This window comes from Triturus cristatus, chromosome 7 (assembly GCF_964204655.1).
Source record: "Triturus cristatus chromosome 7, aTriCri1.1, whole genome shotgun sequence".
NCBI classification, from domain to species: domain Eukaryota; kingdom Metazoa; phylum Chordata; class Amphibia; order Caudata; family Salamandridae; genus Triturus; species Triturus cristatus.
This window is the reverse complement of record NC_140590.1, coordinates 1099818565-1099840481: the sequence shown is the minus strand read 5'-3', so window position 1 is coordinate 1099840481 and position 21917 is coordinate 1099818565. Positions and strand designations below refer to the sequence as shown.

At 43.4% G+C, this 21917-nt stretch overlaps 1 protein-coding gene across 1 annotated transcript in view; it reads left to right on the top strand.

Annotated features, from left to right (window-relative positions):
• The window catches only part of LOC146811155 (uncharacterized), a 183757-nt gene that overhangs the window by 23118 nt on the left and 138722 nt on the right, over window positions 1-21917 (top strand). The window contains exon 4 of the mRNA XM_085618218.1: window positions 3973-4032. Coding sequence (XP_085474344.1) covers window positions 3973-4032 — 60 coding nt within the window. The remainder of the gene's footprint in view (window positions 1-3972; window positions 4033-21917) is intronic.

Here is a 21917-nt window from a genome sequence, read left to right as displayed (position 1 = left end):
CACAACCCACAAAGGTAGGCAAGGTAGTTTATTGGTGTTTGTTCAAAAGCCCTAAGATTACTCCATACGGCTTTGCGATCGATCTCACGAGACATCACCCTGGTGAGATCCCTTTGCTATAAATACAAATCGGCAAGATCAGCAAGAGTACGGGCATTGAAAAAGGAGGAATGGGAGAAATTACGAAAAACAGCCGTAATGCTAGATAGCAAAGGGTTCTGGAGTGTAATCAATGCAAATTTTTTAATAGTAAATACAGACATTACCCTAGATATGCATGTACCGAAAGATATCTTGGTGGCCCACTTCAAAACAGTATTTAGAAATGATGGTGAGGTACCCACTTTGCCTACACCTCTTACAAAGCCTCCTACCATTTAATCTTGAATTAATAAATCATGCCTTGACACAGTGCACTAGGCTAAAAGCACCGGGCCCTGATTGAGTCCCAGTAGATTTCTTCCTAGATAACCAGGAACTTTGGGACCCACTCCTTACTAATGTTTTAATGTCATAATAAGGATGGGTGTATTACCCTCTTGGAAGAAGACAGGTATAATACCTATTTTTTTTAAACGGGATATGGCCACCCCAAAAATCTACAGACCAATCTTGTTATTGGATTCTACGGCCAAATTATTGGGCTGGCTTCTTTTTAAACAGATTGGAGGACTGGGCTTCTGAAAGGAATATCATAATTCCCTCAAAATATAGGGTCAGACAAGGAAAGGGAACATTCGACCAATGTCTAAATCTTAATTTGATCATAGCTAAATATATCACAATCAAGACCGGCCATTTGTACATGGCCTTAGTGGACCAGTTGGCCTCCTTCGATTTTGTTGTCCATTCCAAGTTGTGAAGTGTTATGGAAGAAATGGAAGCCGAAGTAACAATATGCAATGTTATCCATGGTATGTATGCTGACACTACTGCTTGCATCAGATATGGTAGAGAGGGTGAGTGCATGAGACACTTTTAACATTACCCGAGGAGTAAGACAGGGATGCGTTCTTGCCCCATTTTTATTTGCCTTACACATGAAGACCCTGAAGGGATCCACTAGGGACGTCCCCACTGTAACTCATCCCCTATTTGCATCCTGCATTATGCAGATGACTTGGTGCACATACCGGCAGTGCAGTTAAAAAACTTATAGGGGATTATACAAACTTTATTGGGAACCTGGCCCTAAAATATAATGAATCAAAGTCTTTTGTTCTTGTTGCAGGCAAAAAGTTTAAGAATTATCCCAAAATGTGTATCAAAGGGGAAACGCTTGAGGTTGTGGACTCTTTTTAATTACCTGGGGGTGACGTTTGACCAGGAGAATAATTGGCAAAGTATGGTAATCAACAGGGGCCTGCAAATGGAAAGAACCATTGGAGGGCTCTTCAGCTTTATACAAAGACTTGGTTCAAAACCAACTGACACTATAAAAAAGATTTACCAGGCAAAGGTAGTGTCAGTTGCAACATATGGGGCAGCTATATTGGGCCTATGTGATATATCTAAACTCCAAATTTTAGAGGATAACTTTTTGCGGAGACTAGGTTCTCTTCCACAACCCTGCTCTTCATATAATATAAACTGCAAATGTAATTTCGCCTATATTACAGACCGGATTCGAATTGTCCCTATCTTACTTTGGCATTCAGTCTGGAAAAAAGAAAAACTCAATCTAACCAGGGACATTGTAAAAGATTGCCTGAAACCAATACCTTTTAACACAGAGGATAGATGATTTCATATTTTCATATTTAACATCAGTCTCCAACTATCAGCATAGATACATACTGCTGCAAATCCGGTTGCAATGTATTCCCTTGATGCTAGGCCATTCTGCCAACACATATTCTAGTAATGCACTGCCACCTTGTCTATGTGATGGTCAATCCTCCCAGAATGACCTCAATTTCCTGTTCTTTTGTGACTTATACGTGGATGAAAGGAAAAGATATATTCTACCACTCATGCGTAATCTCAATTTTAGCCAAAGACACCCAGCGTTGTATTATCTTCAACTATTGTCACACCCTTTTGTTTGATATTGTGTAGCCTCATTCCTCCTGTCTGCCATAAGAAGAAGAAATATAATAGCACATTAATTGAACATGGATGATTGTTTGTTTACATAGAGAGAGGGGCGATGCAAAGGATGAATGTCATAATTATGAGATACATTTTACAATTTGTACAATTTTAACATTGCTAACGCTCTGCACATCATTCGATATTTTAATATTCATATTGTAATTGCTCAATTGTTCTTAAAATACTTTTTATGCCATATTTAGGTGCCGATTCCGATCCTGGAGAAACCGGGTACGAACCATCGGACGGAGCATTTTCTCCGTCCGACTCGTACCCGATTGTAACACTTTACAAATATGCAAGTACGATTCGCACGGAAATACTATTTTCGTACGAATCGTACAAAACACCGACCGACGAAAATTAACATACAAATGTGATCCGGGAAAGCGCCGACGTGACGTCGGGATGCATGCAGCCTGCGTTTCACGAACCAGGAAGTACGATTCGTACCCACAGCAGTCCGGACGGCAATATTTTTACGGCACCCAAAAAGTGCCGGGAAAGCGAAGTACCCCGCGAAACGACCAGAATAGGGGGCCCGGTACGCGCCGTACCCCCCCCAGCCCCCGTAAGTACACACCGAACCCCCCCAGCCCCCGTAAGTACGCGCCAAAGCCCCCCAAGCCCCCGTAAGTACGCGCCGAGCCCCCACCCGTGTATGTACACCCCCGTACGTATGCACCGTACCCCCACCCGTGTATGTACACCCCCGTACGTACGCACCGTACCCCCACCCGTGTTTGTACACCAGTGTACGTACGCACCGTACACCCACCCGTGTATGTGCACTGGGGGTTTGTGCCGTACATACACGGGTGGGGGTACGGTGCATACGTACACTGGTGTACATACACGGGTGGGGGTACGGGCGTACGTACACTGGTGTACATACACGGGTGGGGGTACGGTCCGTACGTATGGGGGTGTACATACACGAGTGGGGGTTCGGCGCGTACTTACGGGGGCTGGGGGGGGTTGAGCGTGTACTTACGGGGGCTGGGGGGGTTTGGCGCGTACTTATGGGGGCTGGGGGGGGTTCGGCGCGTACTTACAGGGGCTGGGGGGGTTCAGCACGTATACGGGCACATGTCTCCATGGTTGCTATGGGAGTTCGGTCCGTACGGTGTTTTTTCCATACGGTTGTAACATCGGACGCACGGGACGGATCGTACTTGCGCGCTCGGACTTCACTTTTCACATTTGTACGGTAAATCGTCCGGGGACATGTCGGACACATTTTCCGACCCGAGGACGTGTGGGGAAATGTTCCCAATGCGATTCGTATGGACTTTTTCCCATACGAATCTTACTTGGCAGTTTGTACGGCACTTGTACGATTCCATGGTGGTACAGACATTTATATCCTATGAAGTATTTCAGCTCCACCGAATCTTAATCACATGGAGCCATGTCTGATTTCAAATGCTTAAATGATACATTAAACTACCACAGTAGAACAAATAGAGTACCATTTTCTCATAGATAAACAACACTGATTAGTGAATAAAGAACTAAAAAAAAATATCCCAGTGATATTGAAGCTTATAATAAAGTGATGCAAGTTAAATTCACATATATAAATAGAAATTGAAATACTCGCATAAATTATTCACAAAGAAAACAATGATATCAGCTCCACAATCCATATTGGAACATGTCTAGTACCCCAATCAGGATGAAGTATTCATATAAAGGCAAATGCATAAATCACCAAAACTCTCTCAGAAAATACGTATCTGATTACTTTTTATCTTTCCTGGTATCTCTCCCTCTTCCCTCTTTATAATATTATGTATAAGTATAGCTATGCATTGCAAAAATGTAATTTTATTCTTTATTTTCTGGATAGTCAACTCTCTTATCTTTCTCTTTAAGGATCCGGAAAAAGCAAAGGAAAGGACAATAGCAGTTTTGGAATCAATACAGGCCTTGATTGTAAGTCATCAATATTTTATTATCCATTCTTAAAGATTCAGTGTGCATATATGTCAATTGAAGGAATGACTCCAAGAGTCAGGATTCTCATCCAGACAATACTCACACCGTATTATGACTTTGATATCATTGAAATCTTGGAATTCTAAATGTTAGCTCTATTAAATGGAAAAGTACAATATTGTGCATTGGCCATTCGTATGATTTGTAATGCCATCCCATGCAAGTACTTTCACTAGATGTCATTACTGTAGCATATGTCTTTCTACTTTCATGATGTTCCATTCGTCTGCGTATTGCAGCAATACACACAGACTTTAAACAACCATTGCAATGCAGTCATTACAACACACTACCTTTACAACATGACTGCATTTACATTGCATGCCATTACAACGCAGGCATTACAATGCATGTCACTACAACGCATGCCATTACATTGCATACCATTACAACGCATGCGATTACAATGCATACCAATACCAGGCATGCCATTACAACGCTTTATAAGGTAAGTAATGGTGATTGTTTTTGTTTTAGGGTGGGTATGGGCTTGGGGGTATATGGGAATAGTGATTTTTACCCCTAAACTATCCAACACTTACCCTACTGTTACACGCACTCGAGTGGGAATAGTAATTTTTACCCCTGCACTATCCAACACTTACCCTACTATTGCACTCACTGGAGTGGGAAAAGTATTTTTTACCCCTACACTATCCAACACTTACCCTACTGTTACCCTAAAAGTATTATGCTTTGTAATGGTATACATTGTAATTGAATGCGTTGTAAAGGTAGTTTCTAAAAATGCGTAGTATGGCATGCGTTGTAAAAACATGCAATGTAATGGTAGTTGCAATGTAAAAACTGCATTGTAAAAGCATGCGTTGTAAATGTTTGCGTTGTAATGTCATATGTTCTACCCAGACACAAGCAAGCACAGCCACACATATTCACGGATGCACTTTTACACATTAATACATGTATTCACACAAATGCTGAATGAAAGGGTGAGTTACTAAATACTTAGATTGACAACCACTTGAAGAGTGGGTGATTTGTGTATGATTTCAGTAATTTTCTGAAAACACATGGCACATGGGTGTCATAACACCTTTCAGAGGGCTGGGGGCAAGCAGGAGCTACTGGGACCATCCATATGGGTTAAGGCCTTTTACTCCTGATGTCCTGGAGCTCGGGTTTCTATTGATCCTGATCAGCTAAGCCTAGTACCCCTTCAGCACTTGTCTGTCAATAGTAGTGTAGGTCGAGCCGCCCAAGGCTTTTCAGGGGCTAGGTAGATGCATCAGGTGAACACAGTCTAACAACTCAAAATATGTTCAATAGCAGCAATAAATGATTGTCCATACAAATCCTTGCATTTATATACAATCACAAAGTATAACATGGCATACACAAATAATACACACAGTCTCATGAAGTTAGGGCTCTAGTGTTCAAAAATGGGTCCTTGAGTCCACTTACCTCTCACTACTGGTAGTTGCTATTCCCCATTCGCTATAGGTGACATTCAAGTGAAGCCCCCATAGTAATCAGAGTCTCAGGAGTCCCACTCCGACTCTTCTAAAAGTCAAACATGTTCCAGCACCCAAAGCACTATGTAGCAGAACAAAGTTCTCTGGCGCCTTACGAATTAGTCTTCTAAGCTCCTACAGGGGTTGCTCTACTGGAGTCCTTAGAAGCATTTCTGCATCATACGTTGCAGAGGGCTGCAGCAGATGCTGATGGTGAGTAGAACTCAGCTCTGCATGGACAGAGGAAAGGCTTCCATGGTGCTTCCTCCGGTGAGGCAGTAAATTCCTCTGATCCTCCTGGTGGGGGAGACAGTCACTTGGCTTTTGATCCTCTGTTGGAGCTCAAGCCCGCACATGTCAGCACAGCACCCTCTCACCTCGACAATAGCTCAACTAGGCAACGTCCCTTGTTCTTCGCAGTTTCCCCATCCGGTGTATGGTGTCAATGACCTTAATCCACACACTGGCAACAGCTCGATCAGCATGGCAGTACATTTGTTTTCACGGAAATCACTATAGCAAACAGGGTCCCTGGCTTCACTTAGCACATGGACTATGGCCCCATCGGCGTGACAGTAATCATCATGATAGCGCCCTCTGACAAACGGGGTCACTGACTTCACTCTGAACATAGGCTAAAGCCGCGATTGGCATGACAGTAATGTTCACAGCGGCCCCTTATGACATACGGAGTCACCAACTTCACTCTGCACATGGGCTACGGCCCAATTATTGCAGCAACTATTTACTCACTTCTCACTGTGGTGATCGCCTTGCCAGGATCCCGTCTGAAACACTCTCCCTCCAAGCACTCTCCTGATCTTCATTGGGCACATTGATCTTGCAAAACAGACATTGAAGGGTGCTCCAAGCTCCAGGGGTAAGTGGTCTTGGATTCCTTTAGTGATGTCCCAATACCCAGTTGGGAGGCTGGCAGGCCTTATCCTCCATCACAGGCAGAAGTATTACAGAGCTACCCTCCTCCACAGCCCAACTGACTGTTTGACATTTGACAATTTTGGGGGCATCAAGCTCCCCTTCCTATAGTCCATTTACAAACACAAAATGTGATTTAGAGGCTTTGAAGTTAGTATTGGAGGAGTGCTTCCCCAATATCTATCCTGCTTTTTCACCAGAAAGCAATCTATCACATCAGGAGTGACTCCAAATCTAATAGCAGCACAACACAGGCCATTGGAGTGACTAGAGGGTCATATCTGGATGTCGGCCAGAGTGGTATGTTCATCACAATGCTACACCAAGCCACAGCGTTACTTTTTATGATTCTTTTATCTACACCAGCTCCTCCCTCAGATGTGCCCAGGCCACTTTCCAGTCACATATCCCTGAACCAAAAGCTGTTTGAAGTGTACTAAAGAGCCTGGCTCTTCTTCTTCCAGGGTGTGTTTCTCCCAGCTCTCAGGAATGCAGTAATATACAAATCTGTCGGGGAAAATACTTCTATTTCTACATGCTTCTCCAGTCAGTCCTGGGTCTCTCAAATTTGAATCCAGTTTGTATCCTTGGCAATAAAGGGAAAGCTGAAGGTGACAAACAGTGGGGTTCCTACTACTCAGGGTATAAAACGTACCACCGTTGGTCACTCTTATTTGACATTGTTACATTTTTACAATGCTCAATACCACCCAAACAATCTAAGCACATTCAGGTTATGGGGTTGTTACTAAGAAAATTGCAGGGTACTAACATACTATCAGTGGACATTGTGGTGGCTAGAGACTTTAATGTCCTTTTGTGTGGGGATCTCAGGGTGAGGGGGAACAGGAGGTGGCTACAGCCTGTATGTTACTATCAAGCCATCAATTTGAACATACACCCCATGAATTGTAAATATTTATTTATATTGTGAAACGTTTATGGTTCTTTGAAACAAAATAAAGGTATTTCTGACTTGACTTGAACATATACTTCAAGTTTTTTTGCTGAACAGATTGTTGATTGAGTTTAATCTAGTATTTATCCTGGAGAAGATTGTCCCTACTGTGAGAGCCTTATATACAACATTTATAGGGCAGGGCTGTGAGATATTTATTGACTGTTTGTACTTTGCTCTTCCCACTAATTACTAAGACAGAGATACCTATGAGCCCCTTCAGTGACAATAAACCAGTGTGTATGTGTTTAGGTCAGCCCACCTTGCTTCAAAAATGCCCAGTGGGATCAGGTGGTATTACTGCCATTATTTGGCAGGGGAGGAGATTGACATGGTCTCAGTTGGACCCTGATATTCTATAGGGCATTATATACTCGCTATTAACTCAGTGTTTTTCTAGAGGATAGCAGTTTGCCTGGGGATGTTTTGGGGTATTTGCCTTTATTTCCAAAGTGACGTCTAGTTTTCTGGAGGCCCAGTTATCTTGTGGCACCAAGGAAGGGGCCAGATGGTTTGATAATGGGTCTATCCAAGCACAAAAGTGGCTTATAAATGCTTTGAGTACCAACCCTGGAGATCCCACCCTTGTGAAAAATAGTCATTTCCAATATAGAGAAGAGCTTGTGCAGAGGAAGAATGTCTTAAGGGACATGGGATGGGAAGAACTGCTTAATGCCAGTACCCTAAGAAACATTTTCAAATTCTGGAAAATTTGTAAATAGCGCATTCATGGCCTCTGATTTCTGGGGTTACATATCACAGAGGACAGTTGGGTTTCCTTTTATGAGTAGTGTTTTGTATCTAAGATGTGTCTGAAGGAATGGAGGAGGGGATGTTAGTTGGGACTTCCAAATTGGTATTCTCACTTTAGGAAGTGAAGACGGGAATAGCAGGGTTAACTAGGAGGAAGGCCCTTGGTCCCAATGACATCTCGCATATGTACATTGAGGATGCCGAAGTATGGGCCCCGGTTTTAGCCGCACTGGCTAATGTGGCAGTGAGGGAGAGACGGCCGCCATCATGGGCTTGTTCTCTTACTATCCCATTCTTTAAAAAGGGAGATAGGGACAACTCGGTGTGTTACAGACTTATTTCTTTCCTTGATTCTGTTGTGAAGATAGTTGGGTGTATGCTCTTGGACAGATAGGGGAAGTGGGCTGAGGACAATGATGCCCTACCAGATGTGCAGTTTGGTTGTCGCACTAGGAGTTCATTAGTTGACCAGTATTTAAATATTTTTATGATCTTAACTAAATACACTATGATTCACCCAGATTCTATCCATTTAGATTGAGTTAATTGACGGAAATTATGTCGGTTTATATTGTCCAAGGGATTGGACCACGATATTGTCCTTGTCTTAAGAGATTTACATATGAATACCGCTGCTTCGGGTCATTATGTTAGTGATTTCAAATGTTCCCATAGATGTTTTATCAAAAGGGGGGTTAGCCTGGGCTGCATTTTGGCCTTATTTCCTTTTAATTTATATATCAATAGTTTGGAATAGGCCTTGATCGACACTGTTGCAATTGCCTGCATGTGGGAGCCCTGTGTTTGCAGGTGCTCTTATAATTCAGATGATACTATGCTCATGGTAAAAACAGCAAAGGGGTCATAGCCCCTGTTGGAATCATTTGCCAACTTCATGGAAGACATGGATTTGACAGTGAACATTCAAAAATCCTATATGATGGTGGTAGGTCCACGTAAGACTAAGACATGCTTCTTTATGTTGGGGTACAGTGCTATCCCAAAGACTGGAGTTCTTTCCTATTTAAGATTGCTCTTTGACTCCTAAATCGTTGGCACCCATTGGTGAACAGAAAAAAAGGAAGATTTCATAAGGGCAAACTCAGCAGTGTGCAATTTTGCCTCTATACTTGGGAGGAGACCAATTCAGGCCCTATTACAATTGTATTTGGCTAAGAGTATCTCTAGTAGTTTAGGGAAGTGAAGTGTGAGAGTTTGTCGATCAGGCTGACTTGCAGTCTCTGGGAAATTCTTTTAAAAGATGTCTCCTATGTGTTCAGCACAGTGTTCTGCCATTTTCAGTTCATGAAGAATTAGGGTTGGGCTATATACAGACTTTGCGCCCACTTTCGTTGTGGTTAGACCCATGGCAAAACTAAACTAGGAGATTTTAAAAGACTCCATGTCCATTGATAGGTCTTTTCAAATTCATTGGCTCCAATATATTAAGGATCTTTCTCAGAGTTTAGGAAAGTGTGAGCTGTATAGCTCACTGTAGGGAATCATAAAGATGGAACGCAAATGGACCAAATCATTTGTTTTTTTCCATAAGTCTTCGGCTAGAGAAGAGGGCGCTCCTATGAAACCTTGTATACGCAACAATATTTTATTAAAGTCTACCCTTGTTATTAATCCTTATCTTTCTATTGGCACATACAAGTGATTTTTATTGACTAGATTTAAGTTTGGGCTTTTACATTTTTGTGTTGACATATCCCCGGTGGAAGAATTAGGGTCACTCCCTTGACCTCTGTGACTGTGACGGGTTGTCTCCACAGGATACCCTGCATTTTAAAATATTTTGTCATTTTTATGAGGTTCCAAAGAAGGCATTAATCATACCATTGTTAAAAGAAACGGAATTTCTGACAAGTGTGTACCACTTTCTTGTATTTACAATTGTTACCCGAAGTATTCATTTCTGTTGTGGTATGTTTTCTGAATGGCGCTATGAGATTGAGGAAAACTTTATCATCAATAGATTTTTATGAGCTTCTTTATTTATTTGTTTATATAAACATGTATTTTATTTGAAGTATTTTAATGTCTATGTTTGTGCATTTTTATGGATCTACTTTTGATTTAAGCTTTTATGGTTTTCTGCAAAGAACCGTATAAGGCGTGTTTTGATTTGATTTGAAATACAGTGTCTTCCATGTGTTGTACCATTCACAAGCATACATACAAACTGGCACATCCATGCAACCATGCAGCACTACACACTAAGTTGAAATAGGCTAAGGGTAAGTTAAGCATAGAGACGAGGACATTTACATGAGAGAGCATGGAGGACTCTCTCCAGTGACACAGATAAAATGTCTTATTCACTTCTGGTGATCATTACAATCTTTGATGCATGGACTGCTTGTCTGTTCATTTTGTTTAAACTTAGCTGCACAGACTTAAAGTATCAAGCTTTTTAGTGTCAGAGAGAATGGGAGGATCAGGGGAAGTGGTATTATGGTTCCTGATGCATTTCAAGATACCGCTGGTGTTGATTTAGGTTGTTCTGAAGCATCCTGTTGGGATAGTAATGTCCCTACATAGTATATGAATATATGGGTGAGTACCTATGACCTGAAGGCCTCTTGCATCTCTACCTAGCACCCTAACTTCTACTTTAGACCCTGGCATCATGCTAATCTACTGGGTGTGCAGTGGCCTAGTCCAGTCATTGAAAAAGTGAGCTACTGTGCTGTGGTCCAATGAGCCACACTACCCGTACCCTCAAAGTGAACAGAGAAATTCTGTGCCTGTTTGGATTATAGCATGTACGAAGTTGGTTGCATAATTTAATGTTTAGTAGTCTTATATCCTTGACCAGCTCTATATATCTGAGTAAAAGTCTGATCCAATCCCTCTAATGCAAATTTCTGCTGAAATGTTAAAACAAACAGCCTTGCATTGACATCCTGTGTGTATGTCATTGTGTGTGTGATTAAGTAGTATGTGTGCAGTAGGATTTAACATAGATTAAATGACGGAACAGTACAACATTCTCAGAGAGTGGAAGTGTATTGCATATTTTGCTGTGGCTCTGAATGGATATCCAGACATCAAAATAAGGAGGAATGAAACAGCGCTACCTTTCAAAAAGTCAATGAAGACTTTATTATCAAAGAGCTGCTCATTAGTTCTTCCTAAGCAATGCCATTTGGTAGATTGTTTGAATGAAGAGTGGACTGAAGTTTCTGCTGTTAAAAGCAAGTAAGTCTCTAGATCAGGTGTGCCTTTTTGTCTGTTCCTTATTGCTGCTCAGAGGGGCTGATCAAAGCAAGATGCAGAAACCTTATAGTTCTGTGTGCCTGTTTTCGGATTGAAGACCACCCCAATACAACCTGCTGTGAAAAACATTACTTTACATTAGATTGCGTCTGGAGAGTTGACTTAGTAGAACACTTTCAAGATAACCACCTCAAAACAGTTCAGAAGTTTGATATAGTGGATCCACATTGTGCTCAAGAAAAGGCATATGAAAAATGGAACCCAGACCACTGAACTTTGTTCTAGTTCCATATTCTCAGAGACCAAGAAAAGAAGGGATCTGCAGAGTATTCGAAAGGCTATCGTGAGATGAAGGTTGCTATTTGACTACTAGCAAGTATCCAAGAGGTGAGGATCATAGTCTGCTCATTTTTTGGATGATCTAGGTGTCTGCCTAAAGCCTAGGAACTTGGTTGACGATTGAGAGGGAGAAGGAATGTGCATGGCCTTGCAAGAAGAGAGACTGCCCAGTTGGACTAGCCCAGCATGTTTCTGCCTGGCAAACCCCATAGAAAGTAGACTGACTGAGAAAACAAAGCCAGGAGTGACCTGTGCTGTAGAGGGTCTCCTAGTTTCTCTCTATAGTTCCTGGTGAGAACTGTGGAAGTCTAAGTACATCAACATATCAGCTGGAGGTAGCCAGTATCAGCCCAGATCAGGGCTGCATCTACCTTGCTGTATATATTGGCTGGCTTCTATCCTTTCTCTGCTCACTTTTAGGGATACATTTTTGCCTTTTAGTCTAAGCACTAAGAGTGGGTGTGTTTTCCAGCTTTCTTCTTCTCCCCTCATCTTTCCCTCTCATTGTCTCACTCCCAACTCTTCTGTAGTATATTATTCTCTTCCATTCTTTTCTACTCATCTTCATCCTCTCTTTGCCTCTCACCTCTTCTTGTATCTCTCCTTTGTTCTCAACCTCATATTTTGTTTTTCTTTTTTTCCACTCAGCAGTTTTCTTATTTTGCCCCTCGCTTTCTTCTCCCTTCCTCTTTATTATACTCTCCCCATCTCTATTTTCTGTCTCTCATCTTCTTCCGTCTCTGCCTTCCCATTACCCGTCTTTCTGTATCTCCCCATCCCATCACCTTCTGATTTTTACTTCTGCACACCTCTACTTTCCTTGCTCTTTTCATACATACATCTGTACTCAATCCAAAAATATCCCCTTAAACACATGCCAAACATCATATATATATATATATATATATATATATATATATATATATATTTTTTGTCCTTTCTATCTCTAAACCAATCTCAGTAAATGCAAATAATTACACGTGACATGCTTAAGTTCTGACCATTGTAACATATCCCCCTATTTCCTTTCCATCTAAATATAGCACCTTCCATGTTTCATCATTTCCATCTTGTTACCTCCCAACTCCGCCCTCATCACCGAAATCCACCACAGTACCTCACATGGCAATAAAATCTACAACATACAATATCAGCACAATATATACCTCATCCAGATAGCACACATCTCTGACAATTCCACACATACCCCAATACCAGAGGGTATATTTACTAATGTTTCATGCAACGGATCACTGACAGAATATCAGAAACCAAAATATTGTGTGGACAGAAAATGGTGTCAAAAATATTGAGGACCAAACTATCAAGAAGGTAAGTGCAAATAAGTAAGTATAGATTTACTATTCTGAACTCTATGTACATAGAGTTGACTTTTCTGTGCAATATAAACAGAAAGGTTGCACATATCGTAACAATAGCTGCTACGAACCATGCTTGAGATACATACCCTCTATTTGGTTTAAGACAAGCCTAAACATTATATCTTACAAGATTGCCACCATAGTATCCCTTCTAGGACTCTGACTTTCAACTCCTTCACTTTCACTGTCACTGATTTCCATTTACAAACATTATTTAAATAAGGACTGAAATTAATGTATTGTTGACACTGAGGAAGGCGACCGAGCCGAAACATGTCCATCATCCTGGCTGTAGTGGAATAAACTATTGGAAGTTATAGTTGCTCCAGAGTGCGCTCAGTTCTTTCCTATTGTCAGGATGGACGATAGTGTTTTATATTATCTACTGGCGGTCGCCAGTAAATAGTTATAGTTAGGACCGTGTGTCCATAGGAAATCCGCAACATTCTATTTGGAATAACTTTGGCGCCGATTGACGAACCCTTGCAAATTTTTCAAAATAGGTGGGGCGCTCCGCTCTGCTCGTACCCTAAAAGTCTTGGGGGGATTCGTCAAGTGGGGGCTGAGAAAAAAGGGGGGTCCCAAAACGCGTTTTTCCCATGCAATTTTCCATAGGGACCTTTAGTCCAAGGTACAGCACAAACGGCTGAACAGAATTACTTTAAATTTGGCAAAGAGGTAGTCCTCAGGTCAGGGATGTGCCTTTTGCATATCTGGAGTGAATCTGTTCAGTAGTTCCTGAAAAATCAAAAGTAAAATCATATACATATCTGGGCGGAGCCTAACCACACATCTCATCGTGAGATCTGATTGGCTGTCAGCACTTCATCCAAGAAGTGTTGGCAGCCATCTTGGGACCAATATACATGATAGCACCTCATTAAAAAGCCTTGCAGTTAATAGAAGGTTTTAAGACTTTAGTTACATTATAAATCATTTGTTGATGGTACCATACTCATTTTAGGAATTGTGGTGTGTTCTAAGGGGATTTTACCATGTGAAAAAGCCTTCTGCTGTGATATGAATCATGTTTGAGAGAAAACTATTTTATCATGCTTTTGATGAATACAAGCCCCAGCTAGGCCCGCAGGACACAAGGGTTCGCTCTCCTGCAATGGAATCTATAAGGAAGTTGGCACGGAAACTGCAAAGTACAAAGACAAGGTTTATTAACCCTTAAGGGTGGTCCTACAATCCATACAATACTCTTCAGTATTGCATAGAGTAGCACAAAGAACTTACATACATGGTCCCCTTTTATACACAACAGAGGGGCTCATAAGTGGGTGGATACAACATAAGACAGAGAATATTACCTTTTATGGTCATTTTCGATACTGAATCAATATATGGGCGGAGCTGACACACTCCTTGAGCCCGCGAAAACATGGTCAAGCAAGGCTAACTGGTAACAGATGTGGTCAAGTCTGGGCATGCGCCAGATGGACAAAGGAGCTATTTATAGACTGTTACTAGGCAGATTACAAAAGCAACTAACACGGAGGTAGGATTTTTCTCGTGTTGAACACGTGGAGACATGACAATACAAAATGGAGTCCGAACTTCAGTCAACATAACAGAAGAGGCATACGCTAAAGAAGGGGGAATTCATGTCTTTAGTAAATGCTTAATCACATCGTTGTTTCAATTTACAACAGACGACCCTTTCAGCATTTACTGAAGACATCCGGTTTGTTAGGATAATCATCATATATGTCAATTGTCATCATTTCTTCGACTTCTTTAGCTAAACGTTTCTGATAAGCGACATCGGCAATAGCTTTCTTATCGGGAATACAGAATGATACACATAAGGAACAGAGCAAGGGACCACATTGGACACAGATACAACAAGAAAACAAAACTGCTACAATGATACAGAGACCAGTTAAGACCTTCCATCCCCAGGCAGTGATCAATGCCCAGAACCATCCAGAAAAGGACCACGTGCCGTTTTCTGTATGGATTTCAGCTGCAATTTTATGCAGCCTGTTAATAGCATTATAGACTGATGGCGTGTGATCAGGGATAAACACACAACAGCTACTTCCGATAATTTTACAAGCTCCACCTCGGTCGGCTAACATAACATCTAGCACCATGCGATTCTGCAATGCAACAATTCTAGTAATTTGCAATTCTTCCGTAAGATTCCCAAGAGCAGCAGCAGTTTGGTTTGTCACAGCCGCTACCACTCTTGTTAACCTTCGAACCTTCCTACTGTTTAGGGCAGCTCCAACAAAGAAAAACAATCCTAAATTAAAATCAATATACTGTTGCAGACTGGTGTCAGTCTGATCTACATCATCAATTGATAGAGTACGTTTATACCTATTTACAGTCACATTATTCAACAATTTCAGATCTTTATGATAGGATGCTGGTGCTAAGAATACAGGAGGTAATAGGAATGCCACATAGCATACCCCAGACCAACCAGCTGGCAAGCGGTAATAACCTTTATTTCCACATACAAAGTATGTATTATGGGAGGCTAAGAAGGTACTATTGTTCAACCCATCGATGTTCAAAACGGTAATACAATCACTAACGCTAACAGGAATAAAACCCACACTCTGGACACACAGGTTCGCTTGAGCTTGTGCCACTTGAATCACAAATTTGTCCTTTCCCACAGTGTCTCTGGTGTTCGTAAAAATATAGGGAATCGATTCATTGTCTGGTCGGTACTCTTCCCATTCCCAAATTGTCCCATTCGCTTGCGGATACCCGTTTTTATCCTGGTGACATTCTTTGTTGAGTCTGAAGAGTAATCGTCCCACTGTGGGTTTCCGAGTGGCAAAAAGCAAAGTGTACCATGCTCTACAAGAGCCATTATGAGAGAAAGGAAGTGGTATGAATGGCGTTCCTCCTTTCTTCTGATGAGCTGGCATCATCCCACATATCCAACAGTTCGTAGCGTTTGTAGCAATGTGGGTATGATGCAACATCTGGATGAAAGTGTTATTCAAATAAGACTGTCGATGCTTCAACTCTTGATACGGTAATGTATAAAAGTAGTGCACCTCAGGCACCGGGGTTGTCAACACAAGTAGTTTTCGAGCGGGAGTCACGTCCTCCACAAACCATGTGGTTATCCCAACAATAGCTACTGTCAGCATAAACCCTGACGCACAAAGGATTTTCTTTCTCTCCATGGCAGAATAAAAAGTCAATATCTTCCTGAAACTAAAAGTTTGTCAGAACTCTTCCCCTTGGGCAGCGGTCGATTTCTTCACCAGCGGGCCAAGACGGGTGTCGCTACACTAATGCAGGGCTGATCCCCCCCCCCCTTGCCTCATTGGCTCTCCGTTTCACTAACCCAAGGGCCGTTCTGACAACATGTCCCGGTACTAAAGAACTCACTTCCTTGGCCTGCCTGAGATGATATCGCTTTCCTCCAGGAGTCTCGTGGTCCAGGAAGAGCTCCTCAGTGGCGTTTGGCTCCGTAGCACGGCCTGTCTCTGCAGCCAGAATTTCTCGTTGATCGGTCAATACAGCGGGTTCCACCAATCCAGGCGGTACTTTCCGACAGTGCAGGGAATGGATCCAATTCTTTCTGTTGGAAACTCGCACAGCCATCCTCGTTGCAAGGAGAACCTGCTCAGGACCCACCCATCTTGGTTCCAAGCTGTTCGTCCTGTCGAAAATCTTCACCATAACATAATCGCCAGGTCGGAGACTATGTCCTTCACCGGTAGACCGATCAGGGAGCGCCTCCCGGACCTGTTGATGAATAGAAACCAAGTTATCCGTTAACTGTGCCAGATAATCATTCATCATTACACAAGGTACATCGTACACAGTCTTAGGTTTTGGTGGACCCCAAATATTCATTGGGCGTCCAAAGACAATCTCATACGGTGTAAGACCGGATCGAGAGTGTGGTACCGATCTAATTGACAATAACACCAGCGGTAAAGCATCTGGCCAAGTCAAAGACGTTGAAGCTTGAATTTTAGCGATCTTGAGCTTCAGTGTACCATTATACTTCTCGACTAGTCCCGCAGATTGAGGGTGAAACACTGCGTGGAACTTCTGGGTGATGCCCAGGCCCTTCAAAACATACTTTATAACATCCGCTATAAAGTGGGGTCCATTGTCACTCCACAGAAGTCTACAAACACCATATCGAGGGAAGAACTCCTTCAATAGCAGCTTAGCGGTAGTCATTGCAGTATTGTCTTTCGTAGGGTACGCTTCAACCCATTTACTGAAGGCGCAAACCACTACCAGAACATACTTCAAATTATTACAGCGCTCAAGCTGGATGTAATCCATCTGCAAAACCTCGAAGGGTGCAGTAGGTGTCGCAAATCCTCCTGCTGGAGTTCGAGTACCTTTCCCTGGATTATACCTCAGGCAGATCATACAGGTCTGCACCACCCTCTTTGCCGTGCTAGAAATCTCTGGATGCTCCCAAACTTGAGTAAGCAATTTCACAATTGCGGAAGCTCCAACATGTGCTAGCCCATGTGCCATCTGAACCATAGGTTGTACAAAAGCTGTGGGTAATTTCCATCTATCCATCTGCTTATTTCTCCAGCAGCCCTCATCATCCAATTCTCCCTCGCTGGACCATTGCTCCCGTTCTTTATCAGAAGCGGTCCTTTGCATTTCTCGCACTTCTTCCTTCGCCTCATGCCATCTTTCCACCTGTGACTTCACTACATACATGGCAGTAGCACCGGGCTGCATCGCAGTCTCCCGTGCCACTCGGTCTGCTAACGCATTCCCTTCTCCAACTTTATCGACTACTTTCCTATGGGCGCTACATTTAACGATGGCAATTTTCTTCGGATATGTCAATGCAGTTAAAAGGTTGTGAACTAACTCTCCATGCATTATTTGTACTCCATGTGACGTTAAAAACCCTCTCTCCTTCCAGAGCAGGCCAAAGTCATGCGCTACTCCGAAGGCATAGCGGCTATCTGTATAAACATTCACACACAATCCTGTACTGAGCTCACATGCTCGTGTTAATGCTATCAGTTCTGCTGCTTGAGCTGATTTCTGTGGTATGCGTGCTGTCTCTACTATCGTTTGCAATGTGGTAATTGCATACGCTGCTGAAGTCGTACCATCTGGTAGCTTCAGGCATGATCCGTCCACCCACAGTTCTCCATCTACATCTGGAAAGGGCGTATCCTGGAGATCAATACGACCCTTTGTTTGTTCCTCAGTCACAAGAATACAATCATGTGCTTTCCGTGCTTCAGACTGAGTCTCGGGGTATGGCAACAATGTGGCCGGATTTAACGTTACGCACCTCTTCAACTTAATATGAGGAGCCAAAAGCGTCAACTCATATCCCGTTACACGGGCACTGGTCAAATGCTGCGTCTTTGTTTGATTAAGCAGGGCATCAACAGCGTGGGGGACTAATACCAACAACTTATGAGATAACACAATTCCCTCGCGTTGGCGTATTGACACAGCTGTCGCCGCAACCGAGCGAAAACACCCTGGTAATGCTCGGGCAACAGGATCAAGTACAGCCGAAAAATATGCACAAGGGCGCTGCTTATCGCCGTGCATCTGCACTAAAACTGATAACGCACATCCATCTTTCTCATGCACATACAACGAAAAGGGTTTTGTATAGTCAGGGGTCCCTAACACTGGTGCTGAACAAAGGGCCTGTCGTAATTGCTGAAAAGCAGCGTCACACTCATTTGACCAAGGGATCGGGATAGGCGTGTCTTTTGTCAAAAGGGCTAATAATGGCTTAGCTATGTGTGAAAACCCCAATATCCACTGCCTACAAAAAGAAACAAGACCCAAAAACGCACGCACGTCCTTCTGCGTGGACGGCGTCGGCGTGTCCAGAATTACTTGGATACGATCTGGTGTGAGTGCACGCCCCTCCTTAGACAAAAGGTGACCCAGATAAGTCACCTTTGGTCTACAGAACTGTAATTTCTTCCGAGATACTTTATGATTGTGGGATGCCAAAAAGGAAAGCAAGGATAACGTACTCTTTTCACACAACTCCGGGGTGTCGGCCGCCAGCAAGATGTCATCGACATATTGAATGAGGGCGACCCCCTCGAGCAGAACAAAGGAATCCAATTGTCTTTTCAAAGCTTGACTGTAAATGCTAGGGCTTTCTGTATAGCCCTGAGGGATCCTACAAAATCGGTAAGACCTATTATTTAAAGTGAACCCAAAGAGGTATCGACTATCGGGATGAATGGGAATGGAAAAGAAGGCATTTTTCAAATCAATAACTGAGAACGTGGTCGCCGTAGGCGGGACCAAAGTAAGCAACGTCGTGATATCAGAAACCACTGGGTACTGAGGTATCACGATCTTGTTCACTTCTCTCAAATCAATTATAAACCGATAAACTTTGGCATCCGTATCCTTTTTCAAAATGGGGAGAATCGGACTATTACAGACGTTGTAGGGAACTTCCTTCACTACTCCCACCTTAATCAAATCCTGCACAATCTGTATAAGAGCCTCCTCCCCCTCCTGGGAAATACGATACTGTGGGAGGCGTGGTAACACCGCCCCCTCCTGAACACTAACGTGAACCGGCGGAATCACCATCTGTCCCACATCAGTATCCGAAGTGGCCCACAAAGCACGAGGGAGAGTAGCTAACAGAGCATCCTCTGCGACCACACACATCCGTTCAGACCGGGGGTAATTGTCATTCAATATCACCCGCACACCAGCAGGGGAGCAGCGGATCGTAGCTCTGAAATGCTTTAACATATCAAGGCCCATAATGTTGTCCGGCGTGTGCGGGGCAAGCAAAAACGGGCAGGGTGCAGAAAAAGAATCAACCTGAAATGTGAGGGGCCGCGAAAGAGGGCTTCGGGAGAGTGTACCATCAAACCCTACCGATGTAACCATTAAGCCAGATGGGGGAGCCCTCGGAACCAATTGTTTAGACAGCGCACTACGTGTTGCTCCTGTATCCACTAGGAACTGATCAGTAGAGCCCAAAACCTCAGCTGATACATAAGGACCCTTCTGATCAACCGGCACCTCAAGTGATTCTAACCCCCATCCAAAGCATTCCTATGCATGCTGAGAATCATGGTACCCAGAACGGTCAATCCCCGACATTTGATACTGGTTCTGTCGATCGAAAGCATTAGGTCTATCTCGTTGTTGCCTGGCAGGGTCAAAACGAGCGTGATCGTTAGAATTCCCTCTAAAATTCGAGAAACCGCCTCTACCTCTCGGGCCACCCTGACTATGCCCCTGACGCGAAGCATGCAACGCCGGGCAATCCCTAGCCCAATGTCCCGATTGCTTGCAATACGCACATTGATTCCTATTCAAATCAGATCGGCCCGAGGGAGGACCATAAAATCTTCCCCTACCTCTATTAACACCCCGTCGGGGCGGGCCATATACTTGTGCCAACATCACCTTTGTTTTTAAATCCTTCGATTTCTTCTCCTCCTGGCCCTTCGCTTCTTGCTCCTGACGTTCATAATACTGAGCTATAGTCAGAAGGGCTGTCGGGGTCGCAGAGGACCAAGAACTCTCACTCGCCTTTAGACGGGCCGCAACTGCCGGCAGTAAATTCGCCACATATTTATCAGCAAAAAGGTGTCGACCCGTATCATCCGTAAGCGACTGGCCACTAAAGTCATGAAACGTCTCCTCAAAGCGCGTAAAGAAGTCTGCAACTGACTCGTCAACTTTCTGCTTACATGAAGCTAACATATTCCAGTCAATCTTTTTAGGGGGGATGATTGTCTTCAGCTTAGTCAGAATAGCAGCAGGGAGATCTAAGATAATCTGTGGTGGTTTCTGCGCGGGCTTCCGCTCCCTATCCTCATCCTCAAGCTCAGACCACCGAGCCTTAAAAGCGGCTGGATCATCCACCTTCCGGACAGATCGCCACATATCCGGTGGTAGAATAAGGCCAAAGAACAGATCTATATCCGCTAAGGTCATAACGCAAGAATTCAAGGCCCCTTCGACTTCTTCGTAAAAGGCCGCTGGATTCTTGCGGGGGTCAGGTAATGCATTCTTTAATGCCATAACATCAGCTCTATGCCAGGGAGTATAAACCCAATTATACACAAAATATCCCTTAGCATCGGCGGAGGTAATGTCTGGACTAGTCCCCGCTCCTTTAGGAGGAACATACAAAGGCGCCGCCTCTCGCATTGGTTTAACATGCACTATATCACTCTTATCTGACTGGGAGGTGGATGAGTGGCCATCTGCGGTACACGAATCCGACTGCTTCTCCTCCCCAGCTTGTTGGCGCGCTTTTTCTTTAAGGCTCCTCACCGCGTCCCGCAATGCAAACAGCCGCCGAGCCGCATCAGGCGCCTTAGAGGGAGAGAAAACACCGTTACGCAATGCTTTAGCATCTAATACCACATCATCCGGCTCAAAGACACTGGAATATTTCCGGAAAGCAGTAATCACTTCCTCAGAAAAGTGGCCCAAAAAATATAATTTTTCTCTATCCTGCCACAGCTCCCAAGAGCGCAACAATTCATCCAGGGACACCTTGCCCTTGAGTGCACGGAAAGAAACTTGCCGAAGCTCACCCATTCGGTCAGTCATTAGCATGGACCGCGTGTCTACCTTACCCGGAACCGATTCAGAATCTTGTGGCCTCGGGGCAGACGCGCCAACATAAGGGGGCGGAGAGTGATCTAATAAATAAAAATCATCATCAAGATTATTAAGGACAGGATAAAGTGGCTGACGAACAGCATATTGACCCGAGACTTGCAGCCTACGCTCTTTCTCTTGTCTCTCCGTCTGTTC